The following is a 22,677-nucleotide window of genomic DNA, read 5'->3' as shown; positions in this document are numbered from 1 at the left end:
CAGGATGGCGGCTGTGGCAAGGCCACAGGGACAACCCAGCGAGCCATTGACAAGCTCCCAGGTATCTGACTTCTGCTTTCTTAATTCTCATCCTGATAATCACTCGAGCACAAGTCAGTTGAGGTCATGATCTGAGGAGGTATATTTCTGCTGGGGAGAAAAACCTCTGAGTAGATATATTTCTATCCCAGCTAACCCCAGAAGGGGAAACAAAGCCATCTGACATCCCACCTTTCAGTCCTTTTAGGGCCATGAGTACTGTAACACAGCATCCTCCCACCTACTTTTTCTACTGGGAATCTTGCCCAGCTTTGCAGAAGACTGTACTTCCCTGCAGTGGGTGTATTTGTCCATTCATTCATCTGAGCTGCTTTGCATTCACAAACTCCCTAGATACGAGTGCTATATAAGGTGTGAACCTCTAGAACTGGCTAAAAAAAGTAAAGAAAGATTTTCCATGAAAGAAAATGACATAACTAAGAGTACTTTTGTTGCCGCAGAAAGGTTTGTTGCGCTCATAACAACGCCTTACACAGTCTTTCCAGTATTGATAGAGGTGGCAGGAATATGCCAAACTTGCCCATAAAACAAACAAAAAGATAAATCTCAAACTCTCTTTCAGTACCTGGCTTCCAATTTGTGTCCCATACATGGCAAGAAATAAATGTACGTACATTGCTTGCATCTGAAAAAGTCAAACGCTGGCGGACTGAATTATAACTTGAATGCATGCTGGTGGGATGAGATGCTGATCCACTTGCACAGTAATGTGCTATATTTAAGTCACGCATCGTGGCATCTTCAAAGAGGCCAGTCATAATTATGATGGATTAGACTGCAGAGTCAGTCCTAGATGCAGTAATTGTTTCACAGATGCTGCTGATGTGACTTGAATTTCTAATGAATTATAGCTGAAGAAAAATATGCGGAGCTACTAAACGGTCTGGATAAAATACAGTTATAGGAAGGAGAAAAAAGGCTAACTGCTACGCTTAGGGAAAGGTAGATTTACTTGGAGAGGCAGACAGTTCACCCCACGACAATTATAAAGAAGAGCACAGAGACTTCGTAAGGTAGTAGCGTTAAGAATATCTTCATGGTATCCCAGTTAAAACCAGTAATAAGGGTATCATTGCCATTTGTCTTTTGCCCGTTTTAAATTACAAATAATTGCTGTGATTTGTAGCTGCTTGAGCAAGATTGGTACTCAGGTGTGACTCAAGGACTGCAAATAACTGACTGTAGACAGAGGGAGAAATAAGTATAATGCAAAGTCACCGCAACCCTAGATGCATTTCAAAGAATGCAAATCTGGCACTTTTAATCAATGAATTAACTTTTTATTTTAAAGAAACAAAAGACTCCCATGTCCTTTGCAATGCCTAACACAAGCGCCTTTTACACTGGAGGTGATGGGAATTTGGGGGAACTGGTTAACACATACTTTGAGGGTACCATGACTAATAATCCATGTCACATGGTGAAGGTAACCTCGTGGGTTTTGAGGATGGCATGAACCTACGGCTCTTTTCTGAAGCACAGATGTGCTCCTTCAAGGGGTTTGCAAGCTAAGGTTAGAGAAGTTGGGCAGAGTGGTTTTACCTATCAGTAATGAGTTGAGAAGAAGGATTGTCTGGGAACTCTTGGGAGGAATTTAGTTGCAACCCACACAATACACCAGAACACAAGCAGCAAGGCAGACTTTAAGGGCCAGAGGAAGTTTCTCATGACTCAATCGCACAGCCTAAAACTTTTTTTAAAGAAATAAATATTTTAGAAGCAGCTTGACAGCACAGTGTTAATTACTATGGTGCCTTTTATTTCATTTCATACTTGCGAAATACAGCAGCCTACCCACTCATGTCTGAGTTGTGGTTCAGCTACAGTTTCTAGGTATGAAAGGTGTGAAGGCAAAGAATGGTTTCCAAATTAGGCTGACATTTTATTTTTGAGACACTCTGGGAGCCTGGGAGCATCATTCTGCCTCCTGGCCTAGAATGACACATCAGAGGGATCCTTTTCACGCTCCTTTCTGTTAAGCGTGGAATATCGTCTCCCTGGGAAAGCTGCAAAGGCTTGTGTCTTGTGGTACTTTAAAGCTAGGTTGTGAAATATACTGAAATATATCTAGAAGGGAAGAAGCCTACCTTACCTTGTCAAGAAAACAGGTAAAATGGACAAACACTCCTTTCCATCTCTTCTATCTTCCTTAGCTTTCCCTTCAAAAACTCTTTTTTTAACTACTGTTACTTGCAGAGATAACTTCTCTATGCCTGTCATACAAAACATAAATTGAGTACAGAAGGAAACGAAAAAAACTTCAGGAGGTCAAAAGTAAATCTAAAACCAAGTTTGGGATAAGGAGGAAGTGGATACAAGTCATCATATAAGTGCGTGCCAGTCAAAATGGATGTCTGAATTGTCCTGATACTGAAATCAGAGCTGCAAGCGGAGAGGGGATTCTGCTGGATGTAATGAATCTCATGAATTAATATTAATTTTAAAAGCATTTTCAAATCATATTACTTGAGTAAGGCAAAACTGCACTGAAAACTGTATAAATCAGATGTTCGTTGGCATTTAAAAAAAAAAAAGTGTTAGTGTAGGATAAATATATAAGCAGAGCAACCATGATGGGAGAAATTTTTCAGTATAGTAGTTCTTTCTATGTAGTGGCAATACCAGCCACGTGTAGTGCTTCTCCTCACTTTGCAGTCCAACTAGGGATGACCTGGTAGTGGAGAACCCTTCAGATTCCTCTTTATGCAAACTAAAAATAAAAGCTTCAGGACAGAGACACGCACGAGTCCAAATTTTCTCTGTGCAATCTCACATCTGTAAGACCCTCTGTCAGCCTGTCTTCTGTCGTTTGTGACTGGTTGAGAACCATAAAGCCAACAAAGAATAAATTACAAGCACAGTCAAACAAGGGCTTTATCTATGTTAACTGGGATTGTGAATCCTGGGAAGATCCATGTGAACAGGATTAGCTTGTCATTATGTGGAATTTGTTCACTGCACATTGTCAGTACTTTTATCCAATGAAAAACTTCATTTTATAAATAAAATATAAAGAGCATATGAGAAAATGGGATTTTCCATTCAAACAAAGAAGAAAAAAAAATCCTAACTCCACAGCTGTGAGGCCCAGTTCAAAACCCAAAGGCATAGTTTAAGCCATGCCTGATGTCTATATGCAAATTCAAACGGGTATTAATACCTGAAAAAATACCGCTTCCATCAGACCTTTCAGAAATCTCTCGATTTGTTTTTGTCAACATTACTGAGATGTTGATGAACTGTACGAGTTCCTATGGACAGCAATCATGCGTGGCTTTGTCTCACGTGTGTATCGTGCCACTTGCGTGGTCCTTAGGAATGCCAGTTTTAAAAGACCTTGTTAGACAGCTGAAGACAGAAAAAAGGGGGGTTTCCCCTCTAATTGGCAGGCTTGGTGGCAATAATCCTTCAAGTCACACAAAAGAGGCTTGGCACGCTTAATCAAATAACGGGATTAGCACCAAGTCTGGGAACCACAGTTTCGGCATGACTTTCTGCTGTCTTACCAAGGAGAAAAAGTGACAATAGAGGAGTCTATGCAAATCGTTCAAAAGCAGAGAATATTTTTTGCACCATTAAGAGATTTTTTTTTTTGGTAAAATATCCACTTGTGTGTTAAATGGGGGTAAGGAGCCACTCTGTATTTTCACTCTCTTTTCATCTTGAAGAGCAAACCTTCAAGAAAAAGGAAGGCACGGGGCTGCAAAATGTGACAGGACAGTGAAACACCCCTCAGGTGCGCCTGCGAGCTCATGTTGTGTGGGTGCTGGTCAGGACAATGGGTGCTTGAATGCTGCAGGGATTGTTGATAATTGGCTGTCCATCAATGTAAACTAAAATTGACTTAGATTCTCTCCCGTTTCTTTTCTCTCTTTCAGATACGTTCAGAGGGTAGCCTTGTGGATGGCCCCGGAGCAGGCCAGATGGAACAGGACAGAACCAACCATGTTGACGGCAATAGATTGAGTCCATTTCTAATACCGCAATCTTCTCACGTTTGCCAGGCAGAGCCTTCTGCGGTGAAGCTACAGAATGGAAGTCCAGCAACAGAGAGGCCCGAAGTTGAAGTAAATGGAGACCACAAGAGGCTATTCATTAAAAGCAGCTATGGAGTGCCCCACCTGAAGGGAAGTCCAAACAACCGCGTTAGCCCCGACCTTTTACAAGAAAAGAAAGTATATTCCAAATATATGCAAAATGGTGGGATAAAACGCACTTTTAGTGAGCCCTCTCTGTATGGACTTCATGAGAACAAGAAAGTGAAACAAGACAAAGAGGTAAATGGAGAAAAAGCTGAGCCAGAAGATAATATTGAAAAACCATGCGTCTCCAATTGTTACAGTGAGAAGAAACCCGAGAGTTTTACAAGACAAGAAAATGAAGTTTCAGATTTGATACAGTCTACAAGATACAACAGTGGTGGTTCAGAAAACCCTCATGACCTCCTGATTCAGGATGAGCAGGAGCGGGAAAACATTCATTGCCACAACAGGGACATTGTCTTACTACTTAAGAACAAGGCAGTGCCAATGCCTAATGGTGCTACAGTTTCTGCCTCTTCCATGGAAAGCATGCATGGTGAACTCCTGGAGAAAACACTGTCTCAATATTATCCAGAACATGTTTCCATAGCAATGCAGAAGAACACATCTCATATCAATGCCATTACCAGTCAGGCTACTAATGAGTTGTCCTATGAGACAACACATTCATCCCATACCTCAGGGCAGATCACTTCCCCACAGACCTCAAACTCTGAGCTGCCTCAAGTGCCAGCTGTAGTGGTTACTGAGGTCTACAACACAGAAGACTCCAGTAACCCACCTGTATTGCCAGGTAGCTGTTCGCTTCAGAAACCAGAACTACAGCTACAGCAACAGATTCCAGGCTATGATCCACGCCAGTTACCCGTAGGAAACAGTACTGTTCGTGGAAGCGTAGGGCAGGTTCCCAACCAAGACCTCTCTCTAAGTTCCAGCAGTAACCTGCAAGCTCAGAACGCCACTCTGGAAAGGTTTTCTGAGCAAGCAGAAAAAAATGGTGCTTTCTTTAAACAGAACTCAATGTTTCACAAAGATTCCTCTACTCCTCCTGCTCCAGAAATGAACAGTGCACTGTCTGTCATGGTGCGAGAAGGACTTCATTCCTTTGACAACAGATGTGATGAAACTCTTCCTGGGGAGATAAAGAATGAAGGGCAACAGCAGGGACCAATGTCCGAAAGTCCCAGCCTCAGCCAACAACAACTTCACCCTCAGCAGAGACTTCCGCAGCAGGCGCAAACACCACAAGATGTTGGTGAAAGCAACCCGCAAGCTGCTGTGGCCGCCTCAATTCAGCAGCGCCCAGAAGAAATGACGCCGGCGTCGGAGCCTCCCCTCCAAAGCCTGCAAGCGCGCGGAAGCGAGGGTGAGTTGCAGCAACACTATCAGCCTTTCCCAGGTCAGAGAGAACCTGAGATTCCTCCCGACAAAGTAAAGGACCAAGTGAAAGAGCCTGTGCAACAGGCTCAACATTATTCAAAACCAGCCTGGATAGAACTGGTTTCCACCCAGTTCCGCCAGGGAGAGCCTCCCCAAAAGCCCAGCGAAGCATTATTGCGATCAATTCTTCAGTTCCAGGCAAACACAGCCAAAACAGCCTATACAAAACAGTATGCTGGAAGTCCTGATGCATTAAAGGGGCCTTCGGGACAGCCCCAGAGCCAGGAGATAATGCAACAGGAACAAATTCCTCCGCTGTACAAAAGCGAGACCTCCCAGCTGCAGCCGCGTCCCACAGCTGACCACCAGCAGCTGCCGTTCCAGAAACACTCACCGCAGCCACAGCTCACGAAGATGGATTCCCTGCTCAAGTCCCAAGTGCAGCAACACCCTCCGCAGCAGCTCCATTTCCAGCAAAGACCAGAACAACAAGCCAAACAGCCTTTAGGGGCCCCGCTGAAACAGCAGCACTTGAATCCCCAGCCAGGGGAAAATGAGCAATTCTTGCATTCACACATTTTGCAACAGATGCTTCAGAAACAGGCACAGCAGGTGCAACTGCCGTGCAGTTCGCAGCTAACCCCAAACCAGCAACAGGCTCTGCAAATGAAAAACAAAGACCTGCCCCAAACCGTTTCCCACTCCCAAAGCAATGCTGAACAGCCGCTAGACAGGGCATCCTTCAATCAGCTTAAAGCAGATGAATGTTTTCAAACTGGGAATAAGTACATGAAATCAACTGCGTTCCCGCTGCATAACCCTCAGCTAGGCCTAGAGCAGGTACAGAGCATGAACAACAAAGCTCCCCTTTACACTCAGAAAGCGAATGCTGGTCTGCAGCATCCCTGCCCAAACAACGTGCACTTGATTTCTGAGAAGAAAGAAAACCCCACAAATATCGAACGCTTTGGAGCCAACAAAATGCAGGACTTGCAACACGTGCAGTATTTTTCAAATAACTTGACCGCAAAGCAAGATGTGAATCACTCTTTTCAAGAACAAGAGCAACAGACACAACAAGCTTCAGTTATACAGCTACCACCACTCCAGCAAACACAATGCTACGGTGGTAGCCTGAACCAAGATCTCCTGAGCCAACAAGCTACGCAGATTCCTCAGCGGTACTTACCACACAGCCAGCAAACCGCCCCACACTCCCAAGACCAGAGAGGCTCTCATTTGCAGTCCCAAACCCCTAAGGATTTCCAAAAGCATGCTGCTCTAAGGTGGCATCTCTTGCAAAAACAGGAGCAACAAGCATACCAGCAACCCAAAACCGAGATTGGTCCCAGTGCAGCGCGCAAGCCTATAAAAATTGAGGCTGGCACAAAGTCTAATGTCTGCATGCGTCCATCAGCTGGACAGCTGGAAAACAAAATGTGGAAGAAAACAATTAAACAAGAGAATCAGCACTTTGGCTGTGAGAATATGCAACAAAAGAGCATCATCGAGACAATGGAACAGCAGCTAAAACAGATACAGGTCAAATCACTGTTTGATCACAAGACTTTTACTATCAAATCTCCTAAACATGTGAAGGTTGAAACAGCAGGCCCTATTACCATCCTATCAAGAAATACCAGTGCTGCAGATTTTGACACTCAGACCCCAATCTTAGATCAGCAAGCAAACTTGTCTGCTGAGAAAACCCCGACCAAAAGAACAGCTGGAACTGTTCTCAATAATTTTTTAGACTCACCTTCCAAGTTATTGGATACTCCTGTAAAAAATTTATTGGACACACCTGCCAAAACCCAGTATGATTTCCCATCTTGCAGCTGTGTGGGTAAGTGCTGAGATGTACTAAAAATGTACTAGTTCACAGGAAGGAAATGAGCCTTCAAAGTTGGGATCACGGGGTTAGTTGGATGTTTTTGTTGGAGGATTTTCTGGGTTGGCTTTTTTTAGAACAGTAATTAGTAAAGACTTAAAAAATTGCCATTTTATACACGTATGCCTACTCCACTTATCCAACCCTGCACACGGGCCCTTTCTCAATATTTCATGAAGCAATTGCCTATTTGCTTTTTCAGTCAGAATGCTTACGGCCAGTAATGTATCCCCTCACATCCATTCTCCTTGAGCAGCAGACATGTAACGACAACATGCTGATAAAAAGTAGGTCATAACTTTATAATCTAATTTATTCATCAAGGTTAGATATAGCGTTTATAAAATATGTCCTGGGTCCAAAACTTGAGATCCTTACGCCTTTTTTTGCTCTAAGAGTGAAATTGCTGAAGCTTCCCTCAGCCAAGCCCAAGCAAGGAAGGGATGGCAGATTATTCCTCACTTGTTTCAAGTTAAGATTAACTTGTTGTTTATCATCCCTTTCACACACTTGTCTCCTGCAAGGCTGAAGAGAGCAGCAGTTTCTTAGAGAAGCTACGCAGGCAGCTCCAAAAAAGCAGCGAGTGAGACCCTCGGTGTTTCTTGATGGCACACCTGATCTCCAAAAGCTGGAATAATAGAGCAGAGGGAAGCAAAGTGGAGTGACAGGCATGGCCGCGTAGCCCGAGCTTCCATACAGCACTGATGCTGCACATAGCCAGGTCTAATGGGCACTTCCAGACTCTACTGGATAAACTATTCAGGCTGAGACAAAAGGCTCAGTGCCAAAAATGGGGGGGGAGGGGGGAAATCCTTGTTATAGTTTCACTTACTGAGATTTTGTACCAACTATAAAAGTGGAAAGTTGAACCAACACTCCTCCAAAACTGCAAAATGGACCTTTTTGCCTTTTCAAACACCTGGACCTATGTCTCAGAGATGATCCATGGGAACAAAACCAGGAGGTACTGGATTTCCAAAGCCCCCAGGAAGAAAACTGGAAGTCAGTTCCTTGCTGTTTCTTATTGTTTTATAAGAAACAATCTACAAAATGTAGGCTTTTTGAAAACACTAAAGTTGTTTGGGTTTTTTTTCCTGAGACTGTTTCTCCAGTGTAGTTGGCACAAGATTTTCTGGCAATCATTTCATTATTCTCACTATTTTTTTATAGCCAGTACCGTAACCGCTAACTAAGCAAAAGAACTTACTCTCCACTTCCATTTTAATTCTTCAGTCTTAGCAGACCCTCTAGGAAATAAAGGAGCATGAAACTTAGTTCCCATCCTCTTTGAAGAACCCAGTGCCACAGCATAATCGATAGGCTTTATTGCTCTTTCCTACCAATACTCCTTCTTAGGAAGATTAAATTAAGCCATTCCCCTGTTGACATGTTCAGGTTTATAGCGTGCCTTCACCATTCTTCCAGAGGCTGTACGTCAGGAGCAGCATCACCTCATCCAGCCTTTGGAGTTAGCATGGCAGAAAGCGTAAAGTCAGCCCTTGGACAAGTCAGCACAGCTCCACCATCTCCTCCTGAACCCAGGCAGAGCCTGGCCATTTGTTTCTCACTGACGGAGCTTGCCTTCTCGTATCAAACCAAACATATAGCGTATATTGTGAATGCTGACATGGTCCTACCTACACACAGAAAACTGAGGGCACATTCTTAGCATACAAGCATTTTGACTAAGCCTTGTGCAGGATTTCTTTCAGCAAACTTGCTTTTTTTTTCCATTTCACAGAGTCTTTCTGTGGGTGGCAGAAATTCTCTATGTAACCTTACTGGCCGCTCTCTCAAGCTGTAGGTTCCTACACTGTAACATGTCTGCTGAAAAACAAGTACTGTACAGCTCACTAACGTCAATATTTACCGTTGTTATCCCATTTATCCTCCTTTCTAGATACTGGGAGAGGAGGAAGTGGGAGAAGGAGAAACAATTGTTCAGTGATAACAGGAAAATGCCTTTTGAATTTCAGTTTAGAGCCCAAGATGCAAAACAACTGTTTGTGCTAGCAAAAGGCACACAGTCCATATCGTGGCTATTTGCAGGATTAGCCACGTGCTTTGCATGTTTTGTACAAATTGCGCGAGCATACTTTAGACATAAGTGTGAAAACTCTGACCCCAGACCCATACAGCAGTATTCTAACGAGCTAGATGTAAGCTTTGCAATGTGACTTTTTACATTAAAGAATTAAGCTTCGAAGTAATAACCTTTATTTTGTTTTAAACAGAGCAAATTATTGAAAAAGATGAAGGTCCTTTCTATACCCATCTAGGAGCCGGTCCTAATGTGGCAGCTATTAGAGAAATCATGGAAGAAAGGTAATTAGTGCAAAGGCACAGGGCAGATTAACGTTTATCCTTTTGTGGATGTCAGAATTTTTCCAGCTTTTGCACATAAAGAAATAAACAATTGCAACTCAAGTAATTACTTGTAGGCTTAGCTACTCCAGTGTTGCCAACATTACGCACTGTGCTATTCACCAGAGAGTCACAATATTTGACAGGGCTAATAGTCTGCTGGCTGGCACAGGCTGCGCACTTTGAGACAGATGCCAGCAAACCCAAGCAGGAACAAGTATTCACCAGCCTGCCAAGCAAGACGGTTGGCAATGGCTGCAAAAGCAGGCATGGACCTGGTGTTCCCTCTGGGTAGGAGAATGCCAAGGTAGAAGGAAGACGAAGAGCAGAATACCAAACTCCAAAATTAGTGCACCCCCTGCCCAAATTACTAAGTATACGGTGAAGCCCTAAAGGGCTACATCTAACTCGGTCACGTCCAGAGAAGTGCCACAAAGTTGCTGGATAGGAGTTCAGCCCAAGAATCGATAAATAGTTTTGTGAAAAAACATCCCCCTTCCTCAGAGTATTGCACAAAACTAGCCTTCTCTTGATTGTGGACAATCCCTGTATCGTGTTGCATCCCATGATATATTTATTACATCAAAGCCAAGCAAACCGGGAATTTTGAACTGCACAGAATGGATATGTGATCCGCGCTATTTAAAAATATGTGTAAACACAAAACCCACTAGCCTTTCTAAGGTATTTAAATTAAAAACTGACACAAAAGTGACTTTTGCACTGTGAATTCTGCATTACTTGTATCTTTTGGCATGCATAGATATCAATGGCCAGGTTTTTAGAGGTTATCTGGGAATTCAGTTCCCCTCTGAACAAACAAGCAAACAAAAAGCTCCCCAGTAAGTAAGAGACAGATGGGAATTTGAATACCTGAAAAATCTGGACTCCAGAACTGCAAAGAAGTTGCAGCTAGTTGCAGAACCAAAAGTAAACGGGCATTATTGCAGTGCTCTGTCTGAGCTAAGGAGCGCCGTTTCTTAGCAAGGTCTGTTAGTTTGTGCTCATCACTGCGTGGCCACGGAGGGCATATTAAACCCTTCCGATTACCTCTAAGTCCTAAGGTCCTTTCTCTTTCTTAGCACCTCCTTCCCTGTGACTCCTGTGCAGGCCTTGCCCCAATACTTGTTTTCAGCTTTGTGAGCAGCTCCAATGCATGTAACCTACATAAACCAACTTCTTCCTGCGAAGGGGCAGCGGACACTGACCCTCCTGAGGAGCTTCTGACAATTTATCTCCAGAGCTCTCATTGACTGGTTAATTCTTTAGTATTTACAAATAACAGAGGAAAGTCATTCATGTCATGATGTCAATTATTAGAGATGAAACTTTTTTCATTTCTTTACTTTGGAATGTAATTTTTCATCCTTAATATTGACCTCACCTTTTTTCTTTTTTTTTTGTTTTCTTTTTTTTTTTTTTTTTTTTTGCATTTAATTTCATTTCATGTTGGCAGAAGGAAATCCTGAGAGATTATAGATAACATGCATCTACTCAGCCAGGTTCAGCAGAGTATAGCAGGAGCCACTTGAACAAGGGCTAGTTTTCAGCTGTTCATATGGTATGAACTATGCGATTCCCTGACTGAAGAACTCCATAACTCCTCCTCATTAGTTAATTTTGTATCCTTGAGTTAAAAAAGCACTTAACTCTAAAGATACTCTCAAGCACATGTGTGCAGTTGGTGACACTAATGACAACTGTAGCACTTTTAAACTGGCTTCCTATGAACATGGTTTGACTTTTAAGGTATCAGCACTGCCAAACAAACCAGGATTTGGATTTAGACTCCCAGATGATATTTTAGCTATACCAGAACAGATTCCTTGCAGAATCCATGGTGGATACATACATATTACCTCTTCCTTCTCCCAGTCCCTACTTCATGCTCAGTGAGTTTTGCTCCAGTTTTAGAGCCAATCAGCTCCAGCCTGAAAGCCAGCATGACAAACATCAGGCACAAATTCCTTTCTGACAGTTGAAAAGATTTGAGACAAAGTCCGTTTCATTCCCAGTGTGTAATGCACAACGTATTTCTATAGCGGCATCTGCACAGTTGTCCTTGATGAGGTCCTTGTCCAGATGAGCAAATTGATAGAAAATTTTAAGATTTAAAAATGTTTTTTCGTGTGGTTAATTAAAGAAACAAATGTATACTAACATCCAAGCCTAAGTAGGAAAAAGTGACCTAACAGTTGCCTGCAGAACATGTGTAGTACGACTTGATTTTATTTGTATAATTTCCTGTGACACTGAAATTTCACAATGAGATCACATCTAAAAATAAGCATTTTTCATTTCCTTTACAGGACAGAGATTTAAATACAAATATTTGCTCTCAGATATGTCAACAAGATTTTAGTGCAAAAACAAGAGGGATGGAAGGTCAAAAGTTCTCAAGGCATGATTAAATGGCTGCGTAACAGGAAGGAACTATCTTGATTGCTCTATAGGTAACAGGCAAAGGACAAGGAGATGGTGACTTAGTCCCCACACGTTTCTAATGCATGGCCTCACCCGAGACCTGATGTGCTCTAGGGCTCAGCAGGGGGGCACCCCCCAGCTGCAGCAGCCCGGGGAGAGGCCTGGCCTGAGAACATGCCTGGAAATGCATGACCTTAACAGGCAAATGTATCAAAGACATTTGCCTCTCTTAACACATCAAGCTGCTGCTATAATAAAATCAGCAAGATGAACCACATTGCATATCCCTCCCTGTAATTCATAGTGTTTATTTTTTAAGACAAGACTGGCAAACGTGCTCCATCTTTTCAGTGTTCACGCAGAACCAAATGAGTCTGCTTATTCTACTTATTTTTGTTTGTTTAAGATTTGGACAGAAGGGTAAAGCTATAAGGATTGAGAGGGTTGTCTACACTGGGAAAGAAGGCAAAAGTTCTCAAGGATGTCCAATTGCTAAATGGGTAAGTGATGTACACAAATGTTAAGACTAATCTAGTTCAGTACGATGGTTCACGTAAGCAAACAGCAGTGACATGTCCTTCTGTTAGCTGACACTATGAAACTTAAAATAGCTCAACGGCAGCGGTACCTCAGGATGCCTGTAGCCTGCTCCCACCCCTGTCTCTCACACTCCCATTTACTTGTTGCATGAAGAACAGCAAGAATAAAATTTGGCTTAAAGATATGAAAACCCGAGAAAGCAGTTTCACTTAGATTTTCTGTAAAATTAACACTGCTGGTTAATTTTTAGCTTAATTTTAGCCAGTAAGTGCACCACTGTGATGTTTTTAAAATGCACTCCCAGTTTGAGGGAGACATTGGGACACCCTCTTAGCAAACACTGTCATGCTTTGGCACAAATTATGAAGTAGTTTGGGTAGGCTGGGGGAAGACGGGATGGTGAAAAACCAATACACGATTATAGTCTTTATGCATGCCAGACTGCACCTTTTTTTTTCAGAAATACCCACAGTAGCACAAGCACTGAGAAGCAAGGACACCCTTTTATTTGAACAACATCTACTGCTTTCCTCTCATCACTGTAATGTTTGTTTGTAGTAAGGGCAGGTCACCAAACTGCGTGGCTGATTACAGGTTTAGCTGCTTAACTTTGGGAGGGAAAGGGAGAGAGTTCCCGTGTCCAGTTACTTAGTCCCTTCCTTAGCTGTCTCCTTTCCCCGCATGGCTCCTGCCCTAAGTGCAAGTGTCCACCATCCAGCTCTGTGCGGGGAGGCATCTCACCGCTCACTTCCTTTTGCCCGCTAATCAAACGGGGACACTTGTACCACAGCGCAGATTCACAGGAATATTCCTGGTGAATCAGAGCATGGGGGATACCTTTACAAAGCTGGTTTCCACCACCATGGCTTTCCATGCCATCGGTCAAGTTTAGTCTCTTAGAGTCAGCTTCATTAAACAGAAAGGGTAGTCCCGGCCCGTATCATTAACAAGAAAAACGGACTGAGTTGGCAGAAACAGAGAGGAAGACAGAATTAAGGTCCCCACATGCGCACTAATGCTGAGGTTTCCTATTCTCCTGCTCTTCACATTAAGAAACGCACTGTTTGTGTTGGGGCTCTGGGGGTGTGTGTTGCTGTGCATGCAGGTAGTCCGCAGAAGCAGTCAGGAGGAAAAGCTACTCTGCTTGGTGCGCGAGCGAGCGGGCCACACGTGTGAGACGGCCGTGATCGTGATTCTTATCCTGGTCTGGGAGGGTATCCCAACAAGCCTGGCCGACAAGCTCTACTCCGAACTCACCGACACCCTGAGGAAGTACGGCACGCTCACAAACCGGCGGTGCGCCCTGAATGAAGAGTAAGTAGAACAAAGGGTCTGCTCACCGGACTTGCAACCCCCCCTTCAGCCTCGGACCCCCGGCACTTTTGCTCAAGCCATTACCCTGAAATACTCATAACTTTTCCAACTATTTCAAGCAGTTTGAAAACCCACAAACCTTGTGAGAAAAGCAAAGTAAACATTCTTATAACTCAGGGAAAAACATCTTCCCAGAGTTGTGAAGCATCTCAGTATATTTAAAAGAAGAGATCTCATCAGGGCGCAGGACAGCAGATAACCTCAACCTTGAAATAAAAACTAGATGCACTAAAGCATACCGTAAGCCTACAGAAGCCAGCCTGAATCTAAAGAAATTGCACTATATTGCACAAAGACGTGTTTTCCCATGTCTTTTTGAGAGTGTAAAACATTTATACCAAAATTAACATAGCTATCACTGTATATTATTTTGGCTTAATGGGTAGAGTCATAAATTCAGGAATTACTGCTTAGCCCCTGTCAGAGGGCTCCCACATTGCCACAGTGCCATCAGCATCTGCCCCTTTCAGGTGCCATGAATATGGTTACCTGACAAGGCACCACACAAACATTCCCTCTTTTGAGCAAAGCCGGAAGCATAAAACCCCATAGTCCTTGCTTTGCAACCACAAAACTATTCACTCCGATAAATTCTTCTGTTATAATGTGTATGCCTCCCTCTTTCTTCATTATTTCTTCATTATTTACTGATGGAAGACAATCCAAGAGCAGTGATTCCCCAGAGTGCCAGCAGAATTGTGGGAGTGCCCCGGGGTGACCCACCTACTGCTGACAGCCATATTCTCTTATTTTTTAGGCGGACTTGCGCATGTCAAGGGCTGGACCCTGAAACTTGTGGTGCTTCATTTTCCTTTGGTTGCTCCTGGAGCATGTACTACAACGGTTGTAAGTTTGCCAGAAGCAAGATTCCAAGAAAATTTAAGCTGATGGGGGATGACCCAAAAGAGGTTGGTGTCCATGTCTAAAATGAGCCTCATTTGCAAGGAAATGTTCTCTGTCACTCTGCAAATAGAGATACAGCACAAGAGACCAGGGGCCAGAGCCCTGCCTGAATGGCACACATGTAGGGTAATTAAATAACTGCCAGTCAAAACTGATTGATTCCAGTCACCGAGCCAGCCGAATTGGCTGTCCAAATTCTGACAGCTGGTAAAAGCCCTGAGATTTGAAGCCATGTTTGCAGGCTTTCACAATTAGAGGAGAGAGCACGGCCTGAATAATTGTGGCTGTATTAGGCCTGCAATGGGATATTCCCCAGTGGCAGAGTGGAAGGTTTACCAACTGAAGGCACATAACATTGCAACTGGGAACCAGAGCAGACTGCATGGAGACAAACATGATGAAACTCTGAGATGACAACAGGAAGAAGAGGATAGGAAGACTCATTCTACATACAGTCCTGGTCCACTGAATGTTTTCAGACTGGGCTCTACGTTACAGCAAACTGGCAACTGTTTAAAATGAGTCCAAGTAATATAAAAAACATTGACCTTAGCCTGGGCACAAGATGCCTTTGAAGTTATGACTGCAGTGATTCCTGGACACCTCCAGCTAGTCATGTGTCTGGGAGGCTCCAATGGCCCAGTCTGGTTTTTGGCAAGCACGTGCAAATTTAGTCCCTTGCTTGTGCACTGACGCATAGGTCCACAGCTTTCACTGTATTCTGGTGTCTTACACAAATCCAAGCATTTCTTCCGCACGATCAGAGCGCCAGGTACTTCTGCATCCTATGGCCTGTGCTGAGAACAGCACACTGTTAAGAATATCATCATAATGAAGGTACAGTTTTTCCTCCCCACTGCTCTTCTATGGCCCAGAGAATCACAGAATAGCTCTCCTTCAGTCACGCCGTGGCACAAAGCCTTCTTTATCATAGTCTGCAATCCTAAACACCCTAAATTTTCTAAGCTGGATACCTGGCCCCAGAGCCCATCAGGGCATCCTTCCAACTTGCATTCCTAGATTTACTTCCCATGGAAGCCAGAGCTGGGCAGGAAAGATGGTTTTACCCTTCAATCTCTTTCCCACACAAAGTCAGGGGCAGCCAAAGCCCAGACCAGGGGCTGGATCCCACAGCATAGACACAGTTTACAGACAACACAAATAGGATCCTCACCAACAAAAACTAGAAGTAACACTTACAAATGGTAACCTATGGGCCATACAAAAAGCTCCACGTTCTGGCAGCAGCCACAAGGTCACAGCAAGATATTTTTGACAATTTCATAATGTCATTTCGGAGTCCCAAACTAGGATAGTCCCATATAGGAGATTGAAATTTTTAATGTACCAAACGTACCTCTCTCTCAAACCCATAGGCTTTTCACAGCTCTTCACACATTCCTAAAATACACAAACTCCTAAAAACAAGTATGCCACTGTTCCTTATGCACTTGAAATTAAAAATAAGGGCCTTATATAAGCAACGTTTTGGATTGGGGATTCTCATCCTGAGAGGATGGGGAGCAACTTTGGAGTATGTTATTAGTGTACTTCATTTTTAAAGAGCCCTTCATTTTGAGAGCGTGTACCTCTCCTTACAGAAAAAAGAAGTGTGGTCATTCCTGCCTCCGTATCACCAGCTACTAGACATGTCCACAATTCTTCATTGCTTAAGAATTGGGAACTTTTTGAAGTCTGAAGTATTTAAATAATTTTAAATAGCTGCATGAAAAGATATTTCAGTGTGTTGAAGTGCTGTCACTGCAACGTGCAAAACCCTCAAATTATCCAGATTTACTTGATGAACCATTCTGATATTATTTCTCTCAAGCTTTCTGAAGAGTATTATTTTCCCAAAACTCCAGTGGGGAAAATAATGGGGATCATCATGCTCGGGTCTAAAACATCTCCATGTTGAAGAATGTGATTCTTCTTAATATAAACCAGATTAAGATTATAGTATGTGATGTCCTCTTGCAAGGATCACACTACAGTACTTTACTACTTCATTACTTTAAAGGCTGTGAAACAGTAAAATTAAAAGAAGATTCACAACGGTTATTGTCTGAACAAGAATGATAACGGTCTAGGCCTTTAAACAACTATCAGTGTAAACATAATTGTGTAAAGACTGTAACTTTTAAATCCCATACATACAGCTTAGAAATGTCATTGAACTCTATTTCATTTCCTACCAGGAAGAAAAACTAGAATCCAATTTGCAGAATCTGTCAACCCTGATGGCACCTACCTACAAGAAGCTTGCACCTGATGCGTATAACAACCAGGTATGCTGGGGAAAGAAGGAATTGGAGTAGTCATGCAAATAACCTGATTTTTACCACACTTCCCAATGCTTCAAACTTGAGCCAAACCATTACGTACATTTTGTGCCAGCATTCCTTTGACATCGGCTTAAAGATGGATGGAAATGAACAATTCCACTTAACATGCTTTCAAAAGTAAAACTAGTAGAATTTGGTTCACAAAGTAGAACTAATCTTTTCACCCACATCAACACAATAAAATTACTTCACACTTGAGCCGAACTCTTCAGCTCTACAACACAAATTCCTGGATTTGGCATGACTCACGAGCCAAACTAGCGAAACAGCCATGAAGATGGTGTGAGACTGGCAACAGTGCCAGAAGGCAGTGTATCATACTGCACTCCAGTCCTGAAGCCATTGTTTCGGTTTTGCTCTCTCAGTGGCAGATGAATTTAGTTTTCACCAAAATAGGCGTTACAAACATGCTTTTAAAGCAAAGTTTCATCTTTGAACATACGCAGCCCTGCATATGCACACACGGGCCTGCACCAGCCTTCTTGCATGAGGGGACTGCACACGCATTTTCTGTGAAGCAGTGTTCACAGATACTAGCACATTCAAAGCCTTTATGAGGTTCCCAGTTTGGCTGTCTCTCCTTTACCCAAAGTCTTTCAGATACTTCCATCAAAATTTGACAACGTACCCCTTGCAAATGCATAACTTGACCTTCATTTTCATTGCTTCAGTTCAGTACCATTACAAACATTCACAGAACCTACAGTCTCCAAACTATCAGCATCACTGCAAACTATGACATCCTCTTTCTTTCCTGTTGGCAGCACTACGCTGTAGCAACCAGCACAAGACAGATTTTCAACTGTAACAGATACAGTAAACTAACACAAAACTGTCCATTTTTATTTGCCAGAAAACTCACTCCTGCATATTTAGTAGCAACTAGACAGGGTAAGCAGACGTACCCGATTTCACTTACCTGATCAGATAATGTTTGGAGACTCGTTATGGAGGAAGCTGTGGCCGTGTGCCCACTAGCTGTGGTTATCTGTCCAAATATCTGAGAGATATTCTGCAAGAGAAGAAAGGAAGAGGAAGAAGAAAAAATGAGGGGGTGGTGAACAATAAAATGGTTCTTTGCTTGGGCTGCTTTTCTTTTCCCACAATAGTTTGCAAAAGAACTTTTCTCCATGTAAGCCGTGGACCTGCCTGACACTTGCTGAAAATACATGCTTTTACAAGTTTGAATTTTTACCTCATGTAATGAGGCACATGTATAGCTTGGCCTACTTCAGGACTTTCATGCAGACCTTGCATTTGTGGGGAAACCCTGATCAAGGTACTGTCAGCAGCTTTAAAGAGGGATGATCAAGGCCTAATTTGTATGGTATTGTGAAAGGTTCAAAAACCAAAACGCCCTAAACGCTCCCTTTGAATCCTAAAGAGAAATTCCAGATTCCCAGATTTATTCTAATCCAAGTCTGGATTGCTACCGGATTAAAATCTAGAATTGGAAAGAGTCTGTTTTTCCAACTGGACCCAACGGAACATCTCAGAGAACAGTTGCACCAGCATACTTTAATCAGACAATTATAGTCTGGCTAACATTTCAGATCCCTCTCATTTAATTGCAAAGAAGTAAACATGTAAACATGTTCCACATTTTATTGTGCTTTTATTTTCAGATTCCAGGGAAGTAAATATTCCAAATTTAAAAAATAAAGGTCTGTGAGCAAACTAGAAATCTTTTAGTGATCTTGGATCAAGACTTGGCAAAACTTCTAATTTGACCTTAACTTAAAACAGGATCCATTAAGTTCCATTAAGATTTTTTTGCATTCACTTGAAAGGTTCAGGAATTTCAGCAAAGCATTTTACAAACATGGTTTCATTTTTAATTTTCTAAATAAAATATGAAACCATCGTTTGTCTAAGGCTTGATCTTCCATTACAAAATCCTTTCCTTTGTTGTAAGGTTTATTGTTGCATTATCAACTCTTTGTAAAGCTCCTTAATAATGAACGCATGGCTAGAAAGTACTGTCTTGACTGAATTCTCTCTCTTTTTGGTCAGGGGTTAGAGTCATACTTAAGCTAATGAAATATACGCTTAGCACGCCAAAATATTACAAATCAAAAAGCAAACTGTTATTTTTCATGAAGTCATTCTGAAGTCAGTTTTCTAAAGCCATTTTCCTTTAATAGCTTGGTATATTTCCAGTCTACACAAATATATCACTCTTACAGTGCCAGACGCTGAAACCATACGCTGCATTTGTCATGTAAAAACACCAACCACTGGCAGCGACTGAGAAGTAATACACAAGGAAAAGTATTATTGGCCAATTTCACAATCAAGCCCGAGACAGAAGGTAACAGGGAACGAAACAACAAGGAATGAAGCGCGGATATGAAATTGCTATCAAATGGCTTGATTTTATTTGTCTTCAAAATCTGTATGTTGCCATCTCCAAGGTGTCAGGAAACTTGCATGTTGTCACAGCGGAGCATTCGGTGCTAGTTCTGTGTACTGGAGCGTCCAGCTCGGTTGCAGTGATACCTGTCATCTTTTTCCAGATCGAGTATGAACACAGGGCACCCGAGTGTCGCCTGGGTTTAAAAGAAGGTCGCCCATTCTCAGGGGTCACTGCCTGCCTGGATTTTTGCGCTCATGCTCACAGAGACTTGCACAATATGCAGAACGGGAGTACACTGGTAAGTCTGTGATGCATATAGCCTCCTTACTCCAGCACTAATTTCATATATTTAATTCATTATCTCCCGTCTGTTTAAATTTATACTTGCATAACACAGATTGCTAAAAAAAGAAACATTAAGCAGTAATTGAGCTAACTTATTATCCCCTACACAATTTTTCATTCAAACGAATGAGACTTACAGTGTATTAAAGAAAGGCTTAATATAGAACTGGTAAAAGAGAAACTGTGGAGACAATGGAAAGAAGGTCCCGGCAGGGCTGAAATGCCTATTTCAGTGTTTCTGGCACAGAATGGTTTATATTTGTCCTCTTGAAACACTGGGTTTTTTCTAACAACTTTGGATTATATCTTCTAATAAAATAAAAATGGAAACAAATAACTTCTTTCCAGAAGAGTTTAGGAAGTTATGGATTTCATTCCTGCTTGGGATGAGCAAAAAGCCTGCACGCCTTGCCATCCTTTGTATTGTACACGCACCCTTTACTCTCTTCAGTTCTCTCTCTAGCACGTACACAGCAAAGGCTCTATAGAAGATACCAGAAAAGGGAGCTGGTTTTCAACGTGTATTGGATCATTTCTGTTCCTTGCCTCTTCTTTCTATGACAGTACAGTTGGGGTAAATGTGAGAAAGAATAATCTTCAGTTTTGAATAATCATCATAGTTGTAATTTGAAGCAACTACCTAGATGAGTGCAGCTCCTATTACGACCAAAGGGAATATCTAGTTTTTTAATACCAACTAAATTTTTCCTGTTTCCAGGGTCTGACTTAATTGACCAGTCAGCCACCACCAATACAATATATATTTCTAGCTGAGCTTTCTTCCTAAAACTGGCTGATGCAATGATTTTGCTATAGAATATGTCTGTATCAGCATCTTTTCCCACAGAGATCCTCCCAACACCTATTTTAGCTGGAGCTAACACAATGAGCGTGCTGCACGACACAGCAGTAATTTCCTTAAATCACACTATTAACATTACAGTGACTTGCTCCTTTGCAAAGTCCTGGAAGTTGCCATTGTAAGGGTGTGTGAAATACAATGGCAGTATGTTATATTGCACACTATTTCTAATAGCTAGCTAGCTAATGTATTATAGCAAAAAAAATCTTCAGGTGAGTATGAAGTTCCAGGTTCCGCTGTTTTAGCTCTCTGGCCGCAGTACAATGCATCACATAGTTTATTTCACATTAGGATAATCCCTTACTATGCTGTTCATTTCAGCAAAAGTACAAGAAATAGATAGATATATATGTATAAATACATATATATATACACACACACACCTTCTGTTTCTATTAACGCTGTCCAACAGAGCAATGGAAGAAATGAAATTGCAGGCTCGTTGTGATATGCATAAGCTGCTCAGAAACTTAGAGTTTACAAATAGCTTGCCAGATGCCAATGCCGACAGTGGCAGGGCAAGGTAGAATGCCCAGGGTAGCGTTTCAGATCTCCTCTTCTCAGACTGGTTTGAGGGAGTTCCTCTAACACACCTTTCTGACAGGTTTGCACACTAACTAGAGAAGACAATCGTGAAATTGGCCAAACACCAGAAGATGAGCAGCTCCATGTGCTCCCGTTATACAAAGTCTCTGATGTGGATGAGTTTGGAAGCACTGAAGGCCAGGAGGAGAAGAAGAGGAACGGCAGCATCCAGGTCCTTACCTCCTTTCGCCGAAAAGTAAGGATGTTAGCAGAGCCCGTCAAGACGTGTCGGCAAAGGAAGCTAGAAGCAAAGAAAGCAGCTGCAGAGAAGCTTTCCTCCTTGGAGAATGGGTCTAGCAAAGCTGAAAGAGAGAAGTCTGCTGCAGCACGCAACAAGCAAGGCAACTCTGAGGCGGCAGGTCATGCAAAGCAGCTAGCAGGTAAACACATGAATCGGATCGGGATCTTTATCAGCAGTGGTAAGCTTCCTAGAAATCAGGGCTATTTTTAATAAGTCTCAAGAAAACCATTATTCTCAGCCCAAGAACATTTTAAAGTAAAAGGGAAAGAGAATTCTTGAAAATAAATATCGTTATTGTATATTTATAAATACTGGAGTGGCAAATTGTATGAGAAATCCTTTCCTGTTGGATAGTTAACACCTGTAGAAATCTGGTGCTTTTGCAAACTCTGCTTGCCATCCAGTGGATTGTAAAGTACCTTTAAAAGACTAGTAGTGCTAGAAGCCATGAAAAGAAGTGTGTGATGCTGCTGCCAAAGAAAGAATGACCTACACGTCACTCACTGTCTGCCGCTGTTACAGAGAACCTCCTAATTTGAAGGGATTCGAGCCTAACCTCTTTACCACGATGTATACTCTGCTTCAAGACCAAAAGCAAGGCAGGTTTTTCCATAGTGGAGTAAGAGTTTAAAAACCCACTTAGCAATCCCTGGCAGTTTTCATCAGTAGATTTAAGAGTCCTGAGCAAAGGAGTTCATCATGACTATTTTATTGTTACAGCAGCTTTCTCAGAGAGGAAAAAAGCGATGCATCCAAGGCCACATCGAAGGTCACTGAAATACCTATGAATGGAAGTCAGCTGCCCCGTGACCTAGGCTAGGGTTGTAACCATTAAACAATGCCATTTCACTTTAATGAGTGATGGTTTTGCTCTTAGGCCTTCGGTTAATCTCACTGGTTACTGAACCGTTCTCTCTGCCAGTGAATGTCACCGTTGATTTTTTTACATAAAGATAGGGACATT

The 22,677-nt window shown here is 42.4% G+C and overlaps 1 protein-coding gene and 1 long non-coding RNA gene across 3 annotated transcripts in view; one reads left to right on the top strand and one right to left on the bottom strand.

Annotated features, from left to right (window-relative positions):
• LOC141744118 (uncharacterized) overlaps nt 1-22,677 on the bottom strand; it is an 82,822-nt gene that overhangs the window by 40,592 nt on the left and 19,553 nt on the right. The window contains exon 2 of the long non-coding RNA XR_012587338.1: nt 18,244-18,336. This is a non-coding gene — a long non-coding RNA (uncharacterized LOC141744118). The remainder of the gene's footprint in view (nt 1-18,243; nt 18,337-22,677) is intronic.
• TET2 (tet methylcytosine dioxygenase 2) overlaps nt 1-22,677 on the top strand; it is a 74,278-nt gene that overhangs the window by 46,353 nt on the left and 5,248 nt on the right. For both annotated transcript variants that reach the window (XM_074589437.1, XM_074589436.1), the window contains exons 2-9: nt 3,939-7,329; nt 9,609-9,699; nt 12,569-12,662; nt 13,808-14,016; nt 14,834-14,984; nt 17,178-17,267; nt 19,841-19,978; nt 21,492-21,852. In XM_074589437.1, the coding sequence (XP_074445538.1) occupies nt 3,939-7,329; nt 9,609-9,699; nt 12,569-12,662; nt 13,808-14,016; nt 14,834-14,984; nt 17,178-17,267; nt 19,841-19,978; nt 21,492-21,852 (4,525 nt within the window). The remainder of the gene's footprint in view (nt 1-3,938; nt 7,330-9,608; nt 9,700-12,568; nt 12,663-13,807; nt 14,017-14,833; nt 14,985-17,177; nt 17,268-19,840; nt 19,979-21,491; nt 21,853-22,677) is intronic.

The sequence above is a fragment of the Larus michahellis genome, chromosome 5 (genome assembly GCF_964199755.1).
Source record: "Larus michahellis chromosome 5, bLarMic1.1, whole genome shotgun sequence".
Taxonomy (NCBI): domain Eukaryota; kingdom Metazoa; phylum Chordata; class Aves; order Charadriiformes; family Laridae; genus Larus; species Larus michahellis.
This window is presented reverse-complemented; position numbering and strand designations above follow the sequence as displayed.